The 22,777-nt window shown below is 43.9% G+C and overlaps 1 protein-coding gene across 13 annotated transcripts in view; it reads left to right on the forward strand.

Moving 5' to 3' along the window:
• The first annotated feature begins 2,961 nt into the window (after positions 1–2,961).
• Positions 2,962–22,777, forward strand: part of PXK (PX domain containing serine/threonine kinase like) — a 73,765-nt gene continuing 53,949 nt past the window's right edge. For 10 of the 13 annotated variants that reach the window (XM_019469927.2, XM_019469928.2, XM_019469933.2 and 7 more), the window contains exon 1: positions 2,963–3,172. In XM_019469927.2, the coding sequence (XP_019325472.1) occupies positions 3,071–3,172 (102 nt within the window). In that variant the 5' untranslated portion in view covers positions 2,963–3,070. Of the gene's footprint in view, positions 3,173–22,777 lie in introns of all 13 variants that reach the window. The other 3 variants (XM_019469930.2, XM_053898315.1, XM_019469945.2) reach the window with 1 other exon arrangement.

Here is a 22,777-nt window from a genome sequence, read left to right on the forward strand (position 1 = left end):
TACTGATATGGGCAGATGAAAATGAAATTATAAAGCTCACCCTAGTATTTATTCTGAGGGGCTTACTTCAGGCAAGAATTTCCAGAGAAAGGGAAAGTCTGACTGAGAGTCTCTGGCTTCATTCCATCAAATATCTGATTTCTTGTTTCAGTTTCCTTTTCCTAGTGAGGAAAACTTAGACAAAGTTGTTATTTTACAACCTCTGCAATTCAGCTGAATATTATTTTTTTCGTGATCATACAAGTAAAATACCTTCATTAGAGACATTTTGATGTTAGTTATATATATATAGAGAGAGAGATATACAAGTTATATATATAATATATAGAGAGATATATACAAGTAAAATACCTTCATTAGAGACATTTTGAAAAAAAACAGAAAAGCATAAAATGGAAGGCATCATGATCCCACTTCCCTAGAGCCCTCAGTTCATATTTTGTTCACTTGTTATTTTTCTATATAAGCATTTTTTAAAATTGGGATCATACAAAAAATACATATTTTTTTCACTTACTATCGCATCAAGATCACTTCCCAACATCATTAAAAGCTTTTAATAATCTGATTTTTAATCATTGCAAAATATTCTATTTATGATTGTACCATGATTTGTCCAATTCCTTATTGTTAGGTATTTATCCTTTCTTGATATTTATTTTCACTGATCTCTTGATTATTTCCTTAGGATACCCTCTTAAAGGTGTAATTACTGAGTGAGAACATTTTCAAAGCCCTTGATATGTATTGTCAAATTCTAGCCCCTTCCACCAGGTAAGGTACCTATTACATGGTAAGTACTCCATAAATTATTGTTGAATGGATAAATGCCTTTCAGAAAGGTCGGACCGATTTATACTCCCACCAGCATTATTTGAGAAGAGTCTTGTCTTAGTTGGTCCACATCATGACAGGAATAATGATTAAAGCAGAATTTTGGTTTCTGTGATTCTGGCAATGAAATAATCCATTTACCTTAAAAAAAAAAAAAAAGTGGAACTAAAAAGTTGACTCATCCCTAAATCATATCTGGTTGCCTTTTAATAGACTGCTGCTTTTAAACACGCTGAGACAAAAATGGAATGCAGGAAGAATTCTGATTATATTAGGACCGAATCATGAAGTTCTTTTTTCCCTTTTCACATGTTCAGTCTGTCGTGGCTACTTGCCCAACAATCTCTATAAGCTCAAGATTTGGAGAGGGTATTCTTTAGATACTGTGGAGGCCTTTGCTGTCATGTCCCATTGTGGTGGTGGTATGGTGGTGGTGGGGTTACCAAGAACTTTTAAGTTCTTGTCTGAAATACAGAAATGTAGGGGAGGCAAATTTAAGAGTTAGAAACTCCCCATTCTGTGAACTGTAGGGGAAGGAAGTTAACTAATATCGTTGAGCAAAATGTGCCAAGCCCCATCCTGTCTTACTGCATTCCACATCCCAACCTTTCCATACAGGTATTATTATCTCCATTTTGCAGATAGGGAGCTGAGGCTCAGAGAGGTTGGGTAACTTATTCAAGGTCACACAGCTGGTGAATACCAGAGCCCTGGAGATCCTGGTCATCTGGTTCCATGTCTGTTTCCACTGTCTGGGGATGCAGCCCTGGGAAAGAGCAGTGTGGGTGGGATTTCCGGGTGGGGGAAGTGGGGGGAGGGAGGCGGAGTGCCAGAATTGTGGTCTAGGGTTCAGAAAGACTGTGGAGACTAATTTGGAGCTGAGAAGTTGATCTCAAAGTTCTCTGGCTCTGGGTTTGAGGTTCTTGGAGCCAGTACAGTGGCACTGAAAACCCCAAGTCTACAGAATCTTGGTTGAGGGTTCTCAGGGTTGAAGGCTGCTACAAAGCCAAAATGCAGCCAAGTAAATTTGAAGAGCTAATAGGCATTATTAAGTGATTCATGAATCATGCAGCATCTCATCTAGTAAGTAGAAAGAGGCTCTCAGGAATTGTACAAAATGGATGGTTTTTATAGGAAGGATGGTGGGGCAGGAAGGTTATTAGCAAAAGAAAGGATTATTTCAGTAAGGTGACTTTCCCTTAGAGGAAGAGCAGGGGGTCTTATGCAAATTACCTTATCTTCCTTTGGGGGGATGGATTAGGTCTGTGTGACAGATTACTTCACTGGTGCTGGCCAGAAAATTCCTGACTGACCGGGTTAAAACTACATTTCTGGGGGAGGTTGAAACTGCAGTTAGGTTGGGGGGTTAGCCCTGGGTTTGGGGATGTGGTTTAGCATAAGTGACTCCATTAGGGGCCTATGGTTTTCTTTTTGATAAGGCTTTGTGGCTGGGGACAAAGGTGGAGGTTGGAGTCCCGGACAGAGGCCCAGTTTTTAGGATCCCCAGTTCAAAGAGCTCAGGTCTGAGGGTCCTGGAGTCCAAAGGCTCCAACTGTGGGGTCCAATTCTGAGGACCCAGCTCTTAGGTTCTTGGGTCTGAAAAGCTAGGATAGGTTCAGTAAAACCTGGATTTTCTGGGTTTCTGGATCTGCAGGGCTCCGACTGAGGGGCTCACCCTGAAGGCCCCTTTTCTGGATCCTAGGATCCTTGAGCCCGGGAGGCCTGGGTGGGAGAGGTACAGCTCTAAAGATCTCAAGTCTGGCATTCCCAGCTTCTGAGGCCCTAAAGTGAGAAGCCCAACACTGCCAGGCATGGTTTGGCAATCTTTGGCCTGAGGGTTCCTGGATCGCAGGGCTCAGGACGCGGTGTCTTCGGATCTGAGGATCTCCGGAGGTGATGGCTTAGGGGTGGAATGTCCCGGGTCTGAGGCCGGTGCTAAGGATACTGGGTCCGCGAGCGGATGCGCAGAGCTTGAAAAACAGGGGTCGAGGGCAGAGGTGACTGTGGTAGGTTGGCGCTAGGACCCCGCGGGAGGCGGTGGCGAGAAGGGCGGCCGGTGTTGACAGCGGCGGCGGGGAGGCCGGCGCTAGGACCCCGCGGGCGCGGCGGGTGGCGGCGGCGCGTGGGGCGGCGCGTGTTGACAGCGGCGGCGGCGGCGGAGCCGGGCGGGCGGCGGGAGTCGGCGCCTCTGGTTCCTGCCCCTGGTGTCGAGGTGGTGGCGGACGAGCGTCCCGGGATGGCCTTCATGGAGAAGCCGCCGGCCGGCAAGGTGCTGCTGGACGACACGGTGCCGCTGACAGCAGCCATCGAGGCGAGCCAGAGCCTGCAGTCCCACACGGTGCGCGGCCCGCCGCTTGGGCGGGCGGCGCGGGGCGGCCCCGGGCCGCGAGAGGGTTTCGGGCGCGGGCCGGACAGGGTCTCCCGGGCGGGGACCGGGGCCAGGGGTTGGCGGCCCAGGCCAGGAGGGCAGTGGCGTGGCGGCGGTTCTGGGTCAGGGGCCCCGGGGCCCAGGTGAACTCTGAGGTCTGCTGGGGTCTCGGGTGGGAGATCGGAGCCCCCTGGGCCAAGCTGGACGAGGGGCTCGGCGGTGCCGCTCCGAGTTGTAGATGTTGGATTACCGGGCCCACCTTGGACTGGCGGAGTAAAGGGGTCACTCGGGACCCTCTTCCACTTCTGCCCGCCGCCAGCCTTCTCCTTGGGGCCGCTGAGTTTCTCTGGCTTCAGCTGGGGATCTGAGTGGTGAGGATGAGGATGTATGTGCCTGACCAAATGGAAGTATGACTTTAGAGCCTACTTGTTGGGGTGGCAGAATATAAGTGGTTGGCGTCTGCAGCCCCAGTTTCTAGGCAGCTACTTGGCCTAAGCACCGGGAAATGGTGAGGGAGGCAGTCTGGGGTCCTGCTGAGGCAGGTGTACGAGTGTGCTGCTTCTCTCCTGTAACCTGCTCTTTAGTGGGCAGTGGTAGCATTCGTTTTAGTTTAAAATCCACTGGAGTGGCATAAAGGAGTAATAGGTCCTCATAGTAAACACTATTTCTGTTACATATACTGTCTTTTATAGGTCTTTAAAACCAGGGTTGTTTTCATTCGCCTGTACCTTTTTTTTGAAAAGCATACTGCATTATAATTTACAAGCAATAAACCTAGGAACCAGCAAGAAAACGAGCTGCTAGCCAGTGGAACTTTGGGGAATAATGGGGAGAGAGAGATTCCTTAAATTGTAATGTTTTGTCAGGTCACCAAATCAGATTCCGGCTCAGAGGCTTGTTTGTTTACCATTGCAGTGTGTTTGGGGTTCATCATCTGGAGGCTAAAGCCCCACAATAGCCTTCTGTTTCTCTTTTTGTTCAAGCTGTTCTGGTGACTTCAAAGAGATCTTTTATTCTGTTGTATTAAAGTGGGACTTTTTGAACCTCAGTTTCCTCTTCCGACAGCCATGCTTTGTAGGGTTTGGATTGTTCAAAGTGTTTATTTCCAGTTAGTGAAATGGTTGTATTTTTTAAAAGTGCGTTTTATTTTGTTGTGCATATCTTTAATCCTGTTTTACAGACTTGTGAGAAGGCACTGTATATGGCAGAATTTGTACCCTCTGTAATTTATGCTGAAGGGAGTATAGGTTAAGGGTCGAAATTTAGGGCAAGTAGTCAAGAATAAATTATGCTATTAAATTAGGTTTTTCACTTGACTCTTGGCAAGTAAATCTTATAAACTTTCAGGGAGTAGGGTTAGTGTTTTATGTTTATTTTGTGCTGAAAGTAAAGAGATGCTTATATAAATGCTCACAGATCACTTCTTCCAGGAAGCATTCCATGAAGGCCACTGCCCCAAGCCCTGTGCTCCCCTCCACCTTACCCTAGATCAGTTTATTCTGTAATTACTTTTTTAGTTTTCCTCTTCTCCAGGTTATGAGAGGAGGGATACTTGCTTATTTTTGGGTCCCAGTCCCCGGTATCTGATAGGATTTCGTATGTGTTGGTTGAATGAATAAATAAATGAATTGCAACATTACTTTGCCTCTTTTTTGTTTGTGTAAAATGGTAGTGGTGAAAATTGGAACAACATGGCATCTAAGGTGCTAAGTTAAGGGGTCAGTGCTTCAGCAAGGTGAAAGATGTAATAGGATTCCATTTTTATTGCAGAACTTTTCTTTAAGAAATAAAATAATTTAGAGAATGGGAGTTCCTATAATGATGACTGAACACAAAAGACAATGACTCACAGGAGACCCATAGAGGCAGATGTGGTGGAGTAAAAAAAACTGTTAACATTGTCTTGCGTAATTTTTGACTGTTCTGTGTTCTTGTCCTTTTAGCTGTAGAATTGCAGACTGAGAAATGTTGCATCAGCCCTGAACTTTATTGAGAAAATCATATGCTGATGCAGATTTTCTGGATTATTAGCTCATTATGAGTAAGGCCCTTTAAAGCAGGAACTGTTGGAAATTATGTTGGAAAGTAGTTGTTAATGGTGGTATATGAGAGAAAAGAGCATTGTTTTCTATTGGGAAAGTTGAAGGTGGCTTTCCTGCTTGTTAGCTGAAGGGAGATGGTGTCCCAGAAGCCAGAGGGCTATCCTCTCTTTGAAATGCTGAATATCTAGGAAGTAGCTCCTTGGCTGTAGGATAGAAACACACAGAGAGTATATAGTAGATGGCCTTTGAGTTGGAAGAGGCAAGACCTTAATATGGTTTTGGGCAGATACTAGTTGGTCTGTGACACTGGTTGGGCAAGTCAGAAAAGTAAACTTTTTGATGTTTATTGTTCTAAAGGGGGTAATAAATGCCTGTTCTGCCTGCCTTCCAAGGTTATTACAAAGATCAAATGAAATAGTCTTTATGAAGTATTTGTGCATTTCTTTTCTTCTGTCTATTTACTCCTTGGCAAAATAATATCCAAAGGATTAAACACATTAAAATGTTATTATTGTAAATCAGCTAATTTCTGTCCATAGTTCCTTTCATTTATCAAGGTTGTTTAACTTTGGGAAACAGAATTTATAGCAGAAAATTTTAGGTTGCGTATGATTTAAAATTTATGGACTTGGGAGGGGAAAATTCTGTGGATTAGAAAATAGAGATGCCAGGATGAAAGGAACACAAGGTCACCACCAGAAAGTCATATTGGGATGAGAAATTGGCAGAAAGGGCACCACAGACTGGTAGATGATTCTGTTCCTGACTGTGGTTTGAATGATTTTATCTTCACTTTTATGGAGCACAATGAATTTGGCTTCAGGAAATAGACCAGGCCTCTGCTGCAAGGAAATGAAACTTACATAAAATCAGAAGGGATTGTACTTAGGGAGGATGCTTTCCGCCTGGGATGGGAGGAAAGGGAAGGATTTTCCAAACAAAAGGAATTTGAATAAAAAGCCACACAGGTGAATTATGGGAAAGTTTGCAGGGACTAAGAGAAGACAAGGGAAATGTAGAAGTTCTTGGCTATGGGAAAGGGAAAACTTTTAAAATAAATGGACTGAAAAACTGCTTACCTAGCTGAAATAGAAACCAGAGGAACCCGACAGTTTTGGAGAGGGTTGTTATCAAATATGCTGGTCAATATGCTGCAGTGTGATAGTGCGTCATCTCAGTTTTCTCCTTTTAAAATACTCTCTGTGAGGTTCATCTGAATCAGGGCCCATTTCCTCCGCAGTTGGTGCACTTTGTTCTTCAGAAACAAAAGATAATTTTAGTGATATTTGAGGCATAACAACATTTTAAAAAACCTGTGGGAAAGATAATATTACATGTTGAGCTCTTTACTGAGAATCTTTACTCTCCTTGACCCTTTGACTTTTGGAAACTATTCCTGAAGAGTTTATTTATTCAACAGTACTCATTAATACAACAAAAATGTGCTGAGTGCCTACTGCGTGCCAGGCACATGCTGGAGATCGGGTGTTCAGCTAGACAGCTCCTGCTTTCACGGAGCTTTTGTTCTATAGGATTCTGAGGTCTTCCGTTTTCCAAGGTATAGACAAGTCAGAGTCTTTACCTGTCATAACACAGATGGTTTTGAAGTTCCTTTTGTGACTTGCATTATTGAGCCTCAGCTTTTTAAGCAGTGACCTATTTTATAGTCTTTTAAACTCTATTCATACATCATCAGAATACCTATTCAAATGCGATGTCAAATTAGCAGACCTCATTGCTTTCTGAGCTTGACATTTTAAGGCAATCCAGTGCTCAGTATCAGGATCTATCTGGGCTTCGTTTTGGAATACTATTTGGGTGTTTCTTTACAATTCCAAGTTATACTGAATACTTAAAAAAAAATTCCTTGAAGATACTCGCAGAGGTAAATGCAGACTACATGGTAGTTAACTTGTAGCACTTTTTCATATTATAATAAGATAATAAGAGTTATTTTCTTGGAATCTAATCACTTGTCTTCTACTTGGTTATATATTTTTCACCACTTGTCTTTGAAACTTGTGATAGATGCAGTTGCAGAAGTCTGAGTTGGAACCTTTTAGATAATGGTAATTAGTTAATTTAGAGATTGTAAGTAAACTGTTCCTATTGAAGAAGTCAATTTTTTGCAGCGTGATTTAGGGGTTGGTAATACTTAATCCCCATTTATCATCTCTTTTGAGAATTATCCCCCTAGCAAGATTTCTTGTAGTAGGAATACAAATAAGAAGCCAGCTATAGTTATTTGGAAGAAACATAGGATTCTGGGGCTGAAATTTATTTTATGAGAAAAGAGCTTATGTGTTTTGTTCCCTAGGGGATTATTGTAACTATCCACCCCTGTGTACACAGCTTCCATATGAATTGTGATCTTAAGATTGTTCAAAATAAAGAGGCCTCTGGGTAGCTCAGTCGGTTAAGCGTCCAACTTCGGCTCAGGTCATGATCCTGTGGTTTTGGGTTCGAGCCCCATGTTGTGTTCTGTGCTGACCAGCTCAGAGCCAGGAGCCTGCTTCTGATTCTGTGTCTCCCTCTCTCTCTGCCCCTCCCCACTCAGGCTCTGTCTCTCTCTCTTTCTCAAAGATAAATAATAAAAACATTTAAAAAAGAGTTCAAAATATAGATTATTTTGTTTTCTTTTTTCTAAGTTTATTTTTACTTATTTTGAGAAAGATACAGAGAGCAAGCAGGGGAGGGGCAGAGAGAGAAGGAGACAATTCCAAGCAGGCTCCATGCTGTCAGCGCAGAGCCTGATGCAGGGCTCAAACTCATGAAACCATGAGATCATGGCTTAAGCCAAGACCAAGATTTTGACGCTCAACCGACTAAGCCACCCAGGTGCTCCAAAATATAGATTGTTGATTGATGATCTAAATGGGTTCATTTGGGCCAACTAAAACAAACCTGTTTTCTACTGCAAGCAGGTAGTGGTTTCTTTTCAAGCTCCTAGAGGTTTCTAAGCAGCTTCCCATGAAATGAGACTCCTTTATGTTCTAGCTTGGCATCCTGGAGACAGGAGAGCTGGGGTCGAGCATGGTTTTAGAACTCAGAAGTGCTTGAGTGTGTGGGAGTGCTGTAGAAGGGAGGGTAATAGATTTTTTCCATTGCTTTTTCACCTTAACTGGAAGTCATCCTTGTCAGTGACTTCTCTCACGAGTAATATGCACATAGTAAGGGAAATTAAGGTATGGCTGTCTTTAGAGGAGAAGACAGGGCCCTTCATTTTCAGCTTGAAACTTTTGACTAAGGACTAAGGGGCAAGCATTTGGGGGTAAACACTTGGACTACTAGAGGGGAAGAGTTTGTGCAGATTGACCATTTAGTCTCCAGCTGATCTTGCTAACTACCAAATTTGGGGTGAGCCTGGTCATTTCCCACTGAAGAGTAAGCTATCAAGTGTTTCCTCTTCCTAAAAGAGTACAGAGTAAGGGGAACTGCATTGCTACTGCTACCGTTGTCTTCAAATAATGAGTAGTTATTTTTTCGTGGCTAAGAGGGTGCTTCTATTAACATAGTGTTAGTTTGAGGAATCCATTGCAACAGGAGTGTTCCAGAAAAAAATTTTTTTTCTTTTTAAGTAGGCTTCATACTCAGCATGGGGCCCAATGCAGGGCCTAAACTCACGACCCTGAGATCAAGACCTGAGCTGAGGTCAAGAGTTGGACAGTTAACCAACTGACCCACCCAGGTGCCCCAATTTTTTTAAAATTTTATTTATTTTGAGGGAGGGGGGTGCAGAGAGAGAAAGAGAGAGCCAAGCAGGCTCTGTGCTGTAAGCTCAGAGCCCAACGTGGAGCTTGAATCCATGAGCCATGAGATCATGACCTGAGCCAAAACCATGAGTCAGATGCTTATCCGATTGAGCCACTCAGGCAGCCCCCCATTTTCTTTTTTTTTTTAGTAACTGCTTTATATAATTCACATACCATACAATTTACCCACTGAATATACAACTCAATATAAGTATATTCACAGAGTTGTATATCTCCATAATTAATTTTAGAACATTTTCATTACCCCAAAAGGAAGCCCCAAACCGTTCAGCAGTCACCCTGGGAAGTCTTAGTAACATTGCAGAATGCTAAACTGAGGACATATTCTTAGTACAAGGTCTTTACCTCTTTGGGTTTAACTCCTTTCACGATGTTATCAGAGGGACAAATTCTCCATAAATGTGCATATACATGCTTAGATAACCTCCCAGAACCTCACTGAAGCCTGAAGCCTGCTCTTAGGCATTGAATCTTAGGGTAAGAATTCCTAAGCTGCAAACTTGGAGAATTAGCATACATCTAAACATTGCACCTTGCTTTAAGGAACCCTGGGTTTAGAACAATAGATCAATTATGTCCTGCTGGTGTGACAGAAATTGCTCTGGGTTGCACCTTGCCTCGTGCATTTAGTTGTAGGTGCCCAGATGCCTTATTGGAGTAGCGCAAGGGAAGGGCAAAGGGCTCTGTGCTGGAAAGCAGGGCGTTTGTGCCCTGGCCAGCTCTCTGTTTATGACATCTAAACAAAGCTGCTTTCTTTTGTGTGGCTCACCAGAAACTGGTCATTTCTCCTCAGTTCAGTTGAGGCTGGTTTAGGGTGGGAAGAGGGAATGAATAGAGTGTTGGTATGGGGTAATCCTGGATCTAAAACATCAGAACCACCTGTAGAGGTGAAAAGGGAAAGCAGCCTCATTCATCAGGTCTTCCTTTGAGCCTGCCCCTCCCCCAGGTGACAGGTGACTGGTGCACTTTAGTCCCGCAGAGGGAAATGGAGCCTGAAGCGGGCCTGCTCACACCAGACCTCTAGTCAGGCCAAGGGTCTGGCAGGCATGACAGTACCCACTGTCCCACCAGAGCACAGGGAATAGCTGGGTGACACCTTGCCATGTTTGAGGCATCCCTGCATGCGACCATGTAGGTCACCACGTCTGCTAGCAGCCTTCTGCTTGTTAATTCGTGGTACTTCGTGAGCTCCGGCCCTCCAATGGGCACTGTGGTCAGCGCTCGGATGCAGTGGTGAGCAGGCCTTACTTAGGAGCTCCTAGGCCTCTGAGCATCTGTGCGAGGAGGACACACCTGTGCCCCTTCCCACTCCTTAGATGGTAAGGGTCAGACGGCAGCTTGTTCTGCGTCTGTCCATGTCTTTCTCTTTGAGGTTTTTTTTTTTTTTCCTTCCCTCTAAATCCAGCCTTTCGTGTCTATGTATCATTATTTTGATTCTATTTCAAACAAGCACATTCCCTAGCATATAGATAGTAAGCATTCAATAAATATTTGTTGAATAAATGAATTTGTTGTATGATTGCAGTTATCTGGGCTGTAGCTTCCTTCCTCTGAAATGCCCATTCAGCTTTATTGGTCCCCAAAGTGCCAGCATTTTACATACCTGTTATTTCTTACTGCTTTGTTTTCTGTTTATATCATCTCCCTCCCACACATGTGGAAGTGTAAGGCAGGAGCAAAGAGACAAAACCTGAACGACCTCGGACAGATTGCTTTATCTCCTCAGCCTGTTTCTTTGTAAAGTGGGGATAGGAAGAGTATGTCAGTGCTGCTGTGAGGATTCACTGAGCTCACACATGGAACATTCCGAGCAGAACTCAGCACTGAAGTATCAGCTGTTTTGATGTAGTGTATTACCTCTGTATTTGCCAGAGCACTAGTAACTTTTTAGGTACCAGTACTTGTTAGGCGTTCAAGTATGTTGAATGGAAAAAGGCGAACTCTTCATTTGAAAGTTTTTCTCACTGTTCACCGGGACTACTTTGCTAACAAATTGCAAGAGAGACCAGTGGCATGTCAAAGAGCAACTCCCCTGCCTCCTTTTTCTTTTTCATTCTGAAGGGACACGTTTTGATAGCCAGGCTGGGGTGGGGGGGATGCTGCATGGGGTCCCCTGAGGGCGGCTGCCTGGCAGCAGAGCTGGCTGCTGATGTTCAGAGCTGGAAGAGGCAAACGGGCAGGCCACGGGACCTGGCCACTGAACTGGCAGATGTGTTCCCGGAGGCCAGGCCTGAAGGGAAGGGGACCCCGGGCAAATGCCCATTTCAGCTCTTCACTTCCCAGCTTTTGTTCATCACCAGCATTGGCGCACACACATTTGACCTTTGGCAGCGGGGTGACAAAATAAAATAGCCCTCTGCTTTGTTCTTTCCCCTGCCACTTACTCTGCCAAGTGACCATGCCAGCTGACATTTGTGAGGGGGTGGGGGGCAGCTGACATCTTCAGAATGCTGCTTCCTGAGAAATGCAGTTATATTCTGTAGAGCCCTGCCAACTTCCTTTCCCCTAAGTGCCACGCACCAGCAGTCAGGCTGTGGGCACATACATCAGGTCTGGGTGCATTTCACTCTCTGAAGCACGCAGTTTCTTTGTTGGAAAGCCACTAAGGTGTTGGGGATGCCAGCAAGCACCCACGAGGAGTCTTCTGCGAGCCGGGCACTGGGTCGTGTATTAAGATAAAAAGATGAATGAAGCACGGAGCTTACTCCTGCTAGAAGGGGACATAAGGTACTGAAAGTGCCAGTGTGCCCGGGAGCAGTGAGGGTGCGGTGTGAGTGCCTCCATCCACTTGGGTCCCCCTGGGAGTTTGGGCTTCACAGCGTTCCAGAGAATGGCTTCTAAATCTGCACTCCCCAGGCATTTGAACTTGCAGACTCCTTTCACAGTAATCCTGAATTGTAAAAAACAAAAAACAAAAAAACAAACCTCTGGATGTGATTTTGAATTAAAAATATATTTTATTCAGATCGTTACATTATTAAAAATTAACATAATTTTGTGATCTGAATTACACTTTTTTTTTGAAACAGCAGCGGTGAGAATGGTGATAAGGTGAATATAGATTAAGGCACTGATAATGAGCATCTTCAGACAATTTGCAGAATCACCAGTTTTATGATGATTCTCGCTTCTCATATTTCTCACTAACTTCTCACTTAACTCATATTTTACCATTGGCATTCCTAAAGCCTGCCTTTAGTCATGGTCCATTAATAGGTGTAAATGAAACCAAGTATGACTCAGAGCAAAATCAATTAAAAAGCTATGTAGTGGCCCAAACCATGCTAAACGAAAGAAACCATGAACACACTCATCTCTATGACTGCCCCCATGCTTTCTGCGTGTACACTTGGAAGCTCTTAGTCTGTTCGGGGTTAAAGGGAGAAAATATTTAAATAAATTGTTTTGTTGATGTATTTTTTAAAAAGTATAACTAGACACAGAAGGCTTTAACACGTAAATCCTTCCAGAGACCCTAGTTGTTCATCCTGTTCTAAACTGTTACTAATCCACCAGAAAGATCTTAGTGTAAAAACTAAAGCAGGGGCACTTGGGTGGCTCAGTCAGTTAAGCGGCAGACTCTTGATTTCAGCTCAGGTCATGGTCTCAACTGTTCGTGAGTTCAAGCCCTGCATTGGGCTGCTCCAAGCTCAGATCCTGCTTTGGATTCTCTGTCTCCCTCTCTTGGCCCTTCTCCCGCTCTTGCTCGCTCTCTCTCTCTCAAAAAATGAATAAATGTGAAGAAAAAAAAAACACAGAAAAACCGAAAAACCTGAAGCATGACTAGCTGTGTTCTCTGAGGCCAGGTTGTATTTGCAGACTTCAGGAGTTCATTCAGCAGATACTGCTGTAAGTATGGCCCTTGTTGCTGGCACCAGTCTAGGCACTGGGGGTGCAGGTTGAAAGACAGACGGGTTCCCTGCCTTTGTTCATTCCCAAAGGGTCTATTATGGTGGATTCTGGTGTGGGGTAAAAGATGGGAAAGGGAGACTGGCACCCGTTGTGGGGCTCCTTGGAGGTTAGGCTAAGGGGTCCGAACAGCAGTGAAAGACTTGAGCAGGTCTGTAGCATGTGGAAGAGGTATTTTAGGAAGCCTAGTTTGCTGGCAGTCAGTAGGAGTCTATGAGAAGAGTGAAGGAAGGGGAGAGGAGAGTCCAGGGAGGTAATGAAGCAGTGGGGTTAAAAAGGCCACATGAGATCAGTGGCAGGAGGGAGAGAAGGACTGGAGAGAGGGAGGAACACAACAGAGAGGTCTACTAGGTAGAGGCCATGAGGGAAACAAAGGCACCAGAAATGATTAGAGAAATAGTCCACGGTAAGTGAGCAGTAGCTAGTCTTACCAGGAAGATCATGAGTCTGAGTTTGGTTCTAGAAAGTTTGAGTAGTACTGAAAAGGCAGCTGTACTTGCCATGTTAACAACCAGCATTGTTTAAGTACTTACTAGGTGCACAATCCTGTGGTCAGCTCTTTATGTTAACTTATCTCATTTCCTAAGTTGGACCAATGCTGCACCCAGGCAACCACTGTAACATATTCATCACGTATTGCCTTGATGCCTCTTTGCAGTCAGTATCCTTCCTCTGATCCCTGGCAGCTACTGATCTGCTTTCCGTTATTGCCGTTTCACCTTTTCTAGAATGTTATATGTAAATACATATTATAGGGTGTAATGTTTTGTGTCTGGCTTCTTTCACTTAGCATGAAGTTCTGAGATTCTCTCGTGATGTTGCATGTTTCTCCTTACTGCTCAGTAGTTGTTATGCATTCATTAGCTGGTTGGCATTTGGGTCATTTCTACTTTGGGGCTATTGTGAATAGTGATCTTATGATCATTGGGTACAAGTCTGTGTGGACATATTTTCATTTCTCCTGGGCCAGTATCCAGGAATGGAGTTGCTTAGTCTTACGATAAGTGTATATTTAACTTAATAAGGAATTGCCAAACTCTTCTAGATTCTTATTTGATTCTCATAACAATTCTCTATTATCCCCATTTTTTAGTTGGGAGAAAATGAATGCATAGAGGGTCAGTAACTTCCTCCAGGCCATAGGGCTGGGGGTGGCAGAATGGTTTATAGGCCAGTGGACTTTGAGCCATCCCCAACCTGATCTGTTATTAGGACCTTCAGGGCAGTGGACCTGTTTGATGGCTCCACTAAGCCCAGACCTAGGTGAGGAGGAGTTAGGGGTCCTCCCTTGAGCCACAGAACCAGACACTGATTTGGATTACCATTTTCTCAGTTCTCCCATCCTGGTTACCGAGGCGTGGAGTTAGTTTATTACATGCGGTGGAGGTTTTAAGGCAGAACTGTCCAATGGAAATGTAATGCAAACCACATGTGTAATTTTAAGTTTTCTAGTAGCCACATTAGAAAAGCAAAAAGGAACAGGTGAAATTAATTTATATAATCTGTTCCTAACCCAGTGTATCCAGAGTAATACTATTTCAATAGATAATCAATATAAAAACTAATAATATGTTTTATGTTTTTTATGTCATACAAAGTTTTTGAAACCTGGTGTGCATTTTACAATTACAACATACCTCAATTTGGACTAGCTACATTTCGGGTCATCAATAGCTACCTATAGCTTGTGGCTACTATATTGAACAGCCCAGATACAGACATTAAAAACAACATCCAGATGTATGGTTACTAATATGGAAAGAGATTCATTTTATGTTAAATGGAGAAAAAAGCAAGTCATATATGTTTCGTATGCTTATATTTTCACAAGTCTCTAATGTTTATATCTGCAAATAGTTTACACTGTCCAGTAGCCATAGGTAGCCACTTAGACTACTTAAATTTAATAAAATTAAATAAAATTAAAAATGCAGTCCCTTAGCCACATGTGCACAGCAGCCACTGTATTGGATGTCACAGACTTAGGTCAGTACTGTCTCCAAACTGCTGAATCAAGTAAGAAAAGCTGAGCTAGAGCATAGAACCTGCTAGCCCTGTGACCAGTAGGGCTTTGTGACCATTGAGGCCCAGAGCCTTCATAGTTTTTAATAGTAAAGCACAGGAAAGAAGTGCAGCTGTTGTTAGAGTTTAGTAGGAGCATAGTGCGGAAACATAAACAGCCCTTGTCAAAGACTCTGTTCCATTTTGGTACAACAGAAATTAACCACCACTCACATTGCTGGGGACTCACTCCATAAACCTGACATCCACATTAGGTATGTTCATATAAAAATGTTCCTCTCTGCTTCTTCAGAACCTGCCTGATGTTCACGGTGGGGCTTATGTAGCATCGGGAAGATAAAATAATTTTTTCATATTTGTACACAGCTTCTGTGCGGTGCCCAGATTACGTTCAGCTCAGATTTACATAGACTGCAGTTTGTGAACGTGCAGGAGGAGGTGGGTTGCTTAGCGCAGAGGTAGTAAAGTCAGGAGACTAGGCCAGGAGGTATTTTGAGAGCTCTGCAGCTATTTCAACTGCTATTACCCAGGCCTGAATTCCCGTACTTAATCTGCCCGTCTTTCCAGGCTTCTTCCTCACTTGAGGGACTGGTTCTGCCTGTTTAGCTGATCTCTATCCATCAAAATGAGGGGTGTATGATGTGTAAGCATCCTGCCTAAGGCCATAGAAGGAGGTAGGAACTGCTGTGTCCCTGGGTCAGACAGGCCTAGGGTGGAGTCCAGTCTCGTGACTTCCTAGCTGAGTGCCCTTGTTTAAGGCATCTGTCCCTCTCAGAGAGGTGAGGTTCTTGTGAAAGAGAGGTAGCTGCAGGTACCTCCAGGCAATCCTGGGAGATGGGATAAGCTGAGGGACAGAAGAATAAGTGTCCCCTAAACATAGCGGTTACTACCTTCAGCTCTGAAGAGATCGATGGTGGCATAGTGTGTATAGTCACCTACGTGGTTATGATTGGAACTAGCATCTCAGGAGAATACGATGATGTTTTCAGGCGAGGTAGAATAAATTTATGTTCAGTCAACCCTCCCTCATTCTTGGTGGTAGTGATCAGTTCTACTCTGTGGAAACCAGTAGGGACTTTCCTGCCTTGATTCCCCGTAGTTTCAAGCTCCTCTCCCACCAAATATTTTACCACTCCTGATTCTAGTAGAATAATTAACTTATTTGACTTTCATCTTCTGTTTTTCCACTCTCTCCAGTACAGTAAAGATGCTGGTGAGGCATGAAATGACTGAAAGTTCCCTTGCCAAAGGAAAAAAAGATGATAGCTTGCATTTATCATTGATAACATACTGTGCCCTTATCCGAGCTCAGACAATTTCAATCCTTACCACTCAGGCTTCTTTATTTGAAAGTAGCATGTTTTAAATTACATGTGTAGCAAACCAAGGAACTTTTAGAAAAATTATTTTTCCTGATTAGGAAAGTAATATATGTGCTCATTGAGGATAACCTGAAAAATATGAAAAAAATAGCTAAGAAAATTTAAACCACACATAATTTCACTCCAGAGACAACTACTGTTAACATTTGTTATAGTTCTGTCTTCCTATCAATGTTATCACAGTTTTCTATCCTTTTTAAATATTTAACATTATAATGTACACCTTGCCCTGTGTAATGAAAATTTATTTTAATATACTCTTTTAAAGGCTTGCATATTCTTCCACTATATAGTTAAGCCATAAATAGCTTATCCATTGTCTTATTGCTAATATCTAGGCTCTTTAAGGGGAAGGCTTTTTACTTAGCCCCTTTAAAAGTGGGCAAATGGGCACCTGGGTGGCTCAGTCAGTTGAGCGTCTGACTTTTGATTTTGGCTCAGGTCATGATCTTAAAGTTTGTGGGATCGAACCCTGTGTCAGGCTCTGCGATGACAGCATGGAACCTGCTTCGGATTCTCTCTCTCCCTCTCTCTCTCTGCCCCTCCCCCACTTTCTCTCTCTGTCTTTCTCTCTCTGTCTCACAAATAAATTAATAAACATTAAAAAAAAAAAAAAAAGGCCTAGAAGGGGTGCCTGGCTGGCTCTGTCAGTGGCTCATGTGACTCTTGATCATGGGATTCTGGGTTCAAGCCCCACATTGGGTATAGAGATTACTTAAAATCTTAAAAATAAATAAATCTAAAAAAATAATAAAAGTGGGCATAGAAGGTGGGACGAGAGAGGCTAGAGTAATGGCATTCATTGTCAGAGATCAGAGACTGATAACATTATTTCCTATGTTCAAAGAGAAGGGTTCCTTTATGCTGTTCCCTTGGTGCCCTTCACAGAGCTTTGGCCATCTCCTGTGCTTACTGAGTTGGGCCATGGTGTAGTCACCTGCACACACCTTATTATGCTTGCTATTTCTTAGCAGAAAAGAAAACTAAATTATAAAGCCGGCCTCTGGTGGATGCTGTACGTGTGCAACCTCATCTAATATTTACTGCCATCCTGTTGGAAGGGTACGATTTTGTAGATAATAAACTGAGGCCCAGAGATGCAGCAAAGTTAGGTCACAAAACTAGTAAGGGCCAGTTGGGCTTTGAATTGGGTCTCTGTGACTGGGAAGCCAAGCCCTTTCCCCTGGGAGATGGTTGTGGCATGGGGAAAGATGGGGGAGGAGCGCACAGTGTGGCTAGTCATCAGTCGCATCAACCTCGAGAAGGACTCCAGCAGCCTGACTTTGGGGCAGTAGCACATGGAGGCAGGCAGGGAAGGGGCCCCAGGAGGAGGAACACTTCACTCCCAGCAAGTACTCGGGTCATTACCAGCTTAGGGCGTGAAGGTTGAGGAGGGGGCCTCCCTCGGATACCAGAGCCCACATTAAAATCATTATTTCCAACCAGATCAGAGTTTGCGTGTTTTCTGTCTTTTCTAGCCAGTGAAATATGTGGTGATTCGTTCTCTGAGGTTATGTTCACTGCTTCTGTTTCTACACTTTTAGGGCGTCGGCCCAAGAAATGTGAGGATTACTGAAGGTCATATTTCATTTTTAATTACTACTTAATTGAGCCCTGGATTTTTGAGTTTTTTTCCCCTTTGCTTTGACTTAAGATGGAATTCATGGGTTCCCATTTTAGCAAATTATGTAAATTTGCTTTGGTGCCATTTAAGGGTCATTGTACTATAGAATGGTATAGGAGCTGCTGTTTAAAATGTATCCATTCTGTAGTCATGTCTGAGGCCAAAAGGATTTTTGAGTGCTTCTTTGCAGTGTTTCTCCTTGCTGGAACATCAGCTGTCTTTGAAGTTGGGTGTGGCGAGCAGCTCCCCTGGCTGGGCAGGAGACTGTCCCGCAGAGGAGACCATGGACTTCAAAAGGCCTGGAGAAGGGAGAAGCATATGCTAAATAAGGCGGTGGCTCTCACTGCAAGCATCAAAGCAAGTTTATGATGTGTTCCTTGTCCCTTCTGTGAACACAGAATAGAAACCGGAGAACTTGTTTTGCATAAAGGTAAAGCGCACAGTTCTACGATTCAGTTAGATTTATTTATTTATTTACTTACTTACTTACTTACTTAGAGAGTGCGCGCTCACACGCGCAAGTTGGGGAGGGGCAGAGAGAGAGAGAGTCCCAGGTAGGCTGTGCACTCTCAGCGCAGAGCCCAACATGGGGCTCCATCTCACAAACTGAGATCGTGACTTGAGCTGAAATCAAGAGTCGGATGTCTAACTGACTGACCCACCCTGGTGCCCCGATTCAGTTAGATTTTAAATGAAGTTTATTTCACTTGGTTGAAAAGGAGATACAGTTGGCTTCACTCACCTGCACAAATTTAGGTTAAGATAGTGGAGATTCATCAAATGCCTTTAAAAACCCTAATGCTTTCATTTGTTTTGGGGCAGGTTTTGCACATTATATAATAAAACAAAGGTACATTTCAGCACTGGAAATCTACAAATGAAACAATAAATAATACTTAGCAGAGTAAGGAGTAATCATTAATTCTAAGTGAAATATTAAGAATTGTAAGCAGCCAGGCAGGTAGCTGGTGAGCTGAGCAGAAGTCCTGCAACTGAGAATTTCCCCAGAAACCTCGCTGTCCCTTCAGGGTGATGTTGCCCTCTGCCCATGAGCTGCAGCTGTTGTGCTGTGTGATACCATGGGGTTGAATATTGAGTCCACTGAAGGGATAATAAATCAGGGCTTGGGAGATCCACAGAGACTTTCTTTTTTAAAAATATTTTTCTTTTTTATTATTTAAGGATAGTTGACATACAATGGTATATTAGTTGCAAGGGTACAACATAGTGATCCAACTTGTCTATACGTTACTTAGTGCTTATCATGGAAAGCATAGTCATCATACGATATTATTATACTGTTATTGACTATAGTCCCTATACTGTACTTTTCATCTTTGTGACTTATAACTGGAAGTTTGTATGTCTTAATCCCCTTCACCTATTTGCCCATACCCGCAGCCGCATGGAGATTTTCTTGAGCATGCTCTTTGACTTTTCCTCGATGTACATGCACGTGAAAAAGAGCAACATGCTTCTTCCTTCCCAAAGGAGCAATCAGTTAACAAATGCCCACCAACTGGTATTTGCTGCACTTCTTATTGGCCTGACCTTGTGGTGGGTGCTGTTTGCAATACAAAGAAATGTGTGATCCTAGCCCTTGAAGAATTTAATTCAGTTGGAGAGATCCTCCCCCCCACCCCCACCTACCCGCCTTCCCCAGACACAGGTAGATATAGGACAAAAATAGCAGTAATGTGATTAAACAGCCAGCCTTCCCAGGTGTTGACCTGCGAAGAGGGGAGTAGATAAGGAGTGTTTAGAGTACCCAGAGTCTGACTGAGTAGAGGAAGGTTTGAGTAGATGGAACAGGTTAGGACACTGTGGTTAGGTGATAGCAGAACATGGAAGCTAGGCTAAGAAGTTGGGTTTTATTCTGTGGCCAGTGGAGCCTGAAAGGTTCCCGAGCAGGGAAAGGACAGTGTTGGATGTTTAGCGAGCTCACATGTGCTCAGCATTCTTTGCGGGCCTTCCTTTGAAGGGAAAGTGCCAGGAGGAAGCGGATTTGGGGATGAATACAGAGGAGTGATATGGCTAGTGGGTAGTGGAGACCTGGCCTCCTATCCCAGATCTATAACTTTCTAGTCAAGGCATTTATCCCTTCAGAGACTCATTGCCCCCAGCTGCAAAGTGAGGGTAATGGTTCTTCCTTACTTGCTTCAAAGGGCCATCGCCAGATGGTTCGATGGTTCTACCACTACAGGGCCCAGTGTGGGGACCCCCGCAGGGCTCAAGTTAGGTACATACTGTACCCTTGAAGAGGCGAGGAGGGTGGGGATAGAGGAGGCTGTGAGGTTTGGTGGGTGCTTGGTTCATTAGTTTCCTTCCTCTCTTGAGAGGGTTTTTATTTTTGCAGTGTGAAGCTGCTTCCTATTTAAGAAGTTTTAGAACCATGGTTCTCACCCCTGGCTGCACATTACAATCACCCGGGAACTTTTAGGCCCTACTAATGCCTGTGCTTCCTCTCAGAGAAGCTAAATTAGAGTCTCTGGGAGGTAGGGCTGAACCATGGGTATGGTTTTTTGTTTGTTTGTTTAAGTTCTCTAGGTGATTTGGGGTGCCTGGGTGTCTTGGTTGAGTGTCCAACTCTTGATTGCAGCTCAGGTCATGATCCCAAGGAGCCTGCTTGAGATTTTCTCTCTTTCTTTCTCTCTTTCCCTCCCTCCCTCTTTTCCTCCCTCCCTCTCTCCCTCTCCCCTAATGCCGTGCTCTCTCTCTCTAAAAAAAAAAAAAAAATGTGTAAGTTCTCCAGGTGATTTTAGAATGCAGTAAGCAGGGTTGGGACCCTCTGTTTTAGATATAGTGATGTGGGGACACTGACATGTAAAATACCTCCAAACAGCTGCCTTTGTCTCTCTGTACTTTGAGTCTCTGAGTAAACCTGTTTATCTATGCCAAAAGGGAAAGGAGAAGAATTAACTGGGTTAATCTGGTTTGAAGGTTTGCTGAAGTTTTGGTTTTAGCTCCTTTAACACATTTTTTTTTTTTTTTTTCAAAATGAACTGTGTTTATAGTCTCAGTAAGGTCATTTGGGGCCAGACAGATTCAAAATAAGTTTTCCTCCTCAGTGTTTCCTAAAATGTCATCCAGCCAAGGCATCTTTGGATATCAGCTATTGTGCAGGGAAATCTTCAATACTTTTTTGGGAACTCAGAAAACAAAATGCCAGTGGGGATGCTTGCTTGGAAAATGGCCTATGTAGGAAGCGTTAATCAACAGTTGTGGAACCAACAGCCCCAACCCTGCCCCTGCCCCCCTCAGGATAGGAGTCAACAGATCGACATTACTAGAAATGAACCACCTGAGTTCCACAAATTAGTGAGGACCCCCATCTTTCAGGGCCACAGGAAAAACTCAGCCCCCACCCCCCCCCACCCCCCCCCCCCCACCCCCCCGCCAGGTCATTGAGCACTGCTGGCCGTGCCTGGCAGGTTGGAAGGTCTTGGGAATCAGGTATTTGGGTCACACTCCCAGTCAGCTGCTTCCTAGTTGTGCGACCTTGGACAGCTCACTTAATTTGCTGAGCTGGACTGAGATCTCCCCTCTAGGCAGCTGTGAGGATGGAATGAGAAGTATGGAATAAGGGGCTTAGCAAGGTTCCTAGAACCAGATCGGTCCTCATTTTGTTACATCTCTCTTCTCTAACCTCAACTAAGTCAGAAATTACGTGGTCCTGATGCCTTTCCAGTTTGAAGAACTTCACACCAGACCACACTGACCAGCGCAATGCTCACACGCCAGGGCTTGACAAGGTAGCCACCCTGCCCCGCCAAGATAAAGGGTGTGGTATTGTGAGGAGGGGCAAGAAGAGGGCCCTTTGGGGGAAGTGGCAGCAGATGGCAGGGTTTGGTGGCAGGCCGAGATCTGTGTGACTCAGGGCCGCACCCCGCAGCTCCTAGCTCTCCCTTTGTTGCCTGATGGGCCTTGGCGGTTTATTGTCTCTTTTATACATGCTGCAGTTTCCGTTCCACATTGGAGACGGTGGTAAAGATGGGAATGATTCACTGGAAGATTCTGGGCTGCTGACTCCAGCTCGGGAGGAGGAGGCCTGTCTTCAAATGTTGGGTTTCTATTAGTCTCCAGGGCACTCTCCTCTCTGCTTTAATAAGAGCTACAGCTTGGTTGCAAGCAGTGGACAGCTGTGCTGTGTTTAGTTTACAAATTGGAGATTTGAGGTGAAAGTACTTCCTTTTGGTCAAGTGGATGGTGGTATCAGGCAAGCTAAAAAAATTCAAATGTTTTGTAGTTAGGGACCACCTTGTTTCACTGAAGTGGAATAAAAATATTTCTGAGCAGAGGCACCTGGCTGGCTCAGTCAGTAGAGCAACTCTTGATCTTGGGGTTGTGAGATCGAGCCCCAGACGGGGGGTACAATTTACTTTAAAAAAATATGGATATATATATATATACATATACACACACACACACACATATATATACATATATATATACATATATATATGTATACATATATATACATACATATATATGTATACATATATATACATACATATATACATATATATATACATATATACACATATATATATTCTGAGCAAAATCACCTTATATTGCCCACTGTCTTTCTTTAAAAAAAATTTTTTTTTTAACGTTTTATTTATTTTTGAGACAGGGAGAGACAGAGCATGAACAGGGGAGGGTCAGAGAGAGGGAGACACAGAATCTGAAACAGGCTCCGGGCTCTGAGCTGTCAGCACAGAGCCCGACGTGGGGCTCGAACCCATGGACCGCGAGATCATGACCTGAGCCAAAGTCGGCTGCTTAACCGACTGAGCCATCCAGGCACCCCACCCACTGTCTTT

Source organism: Panthera pardus, unplaced genomic scaffold (genome assembly GCF_024362965.1).
Source record: "Panthera pardus isolate Hobbes unplaced genomic scaffold, ASM2436296v1 HiC_scaffold_8, whole genome shotgun sequence".
NCBI lineage: Eukaryota > Metazoa > Chordata > Mammalia > Carnivora > Felidae > Panthera > Panthera pardus.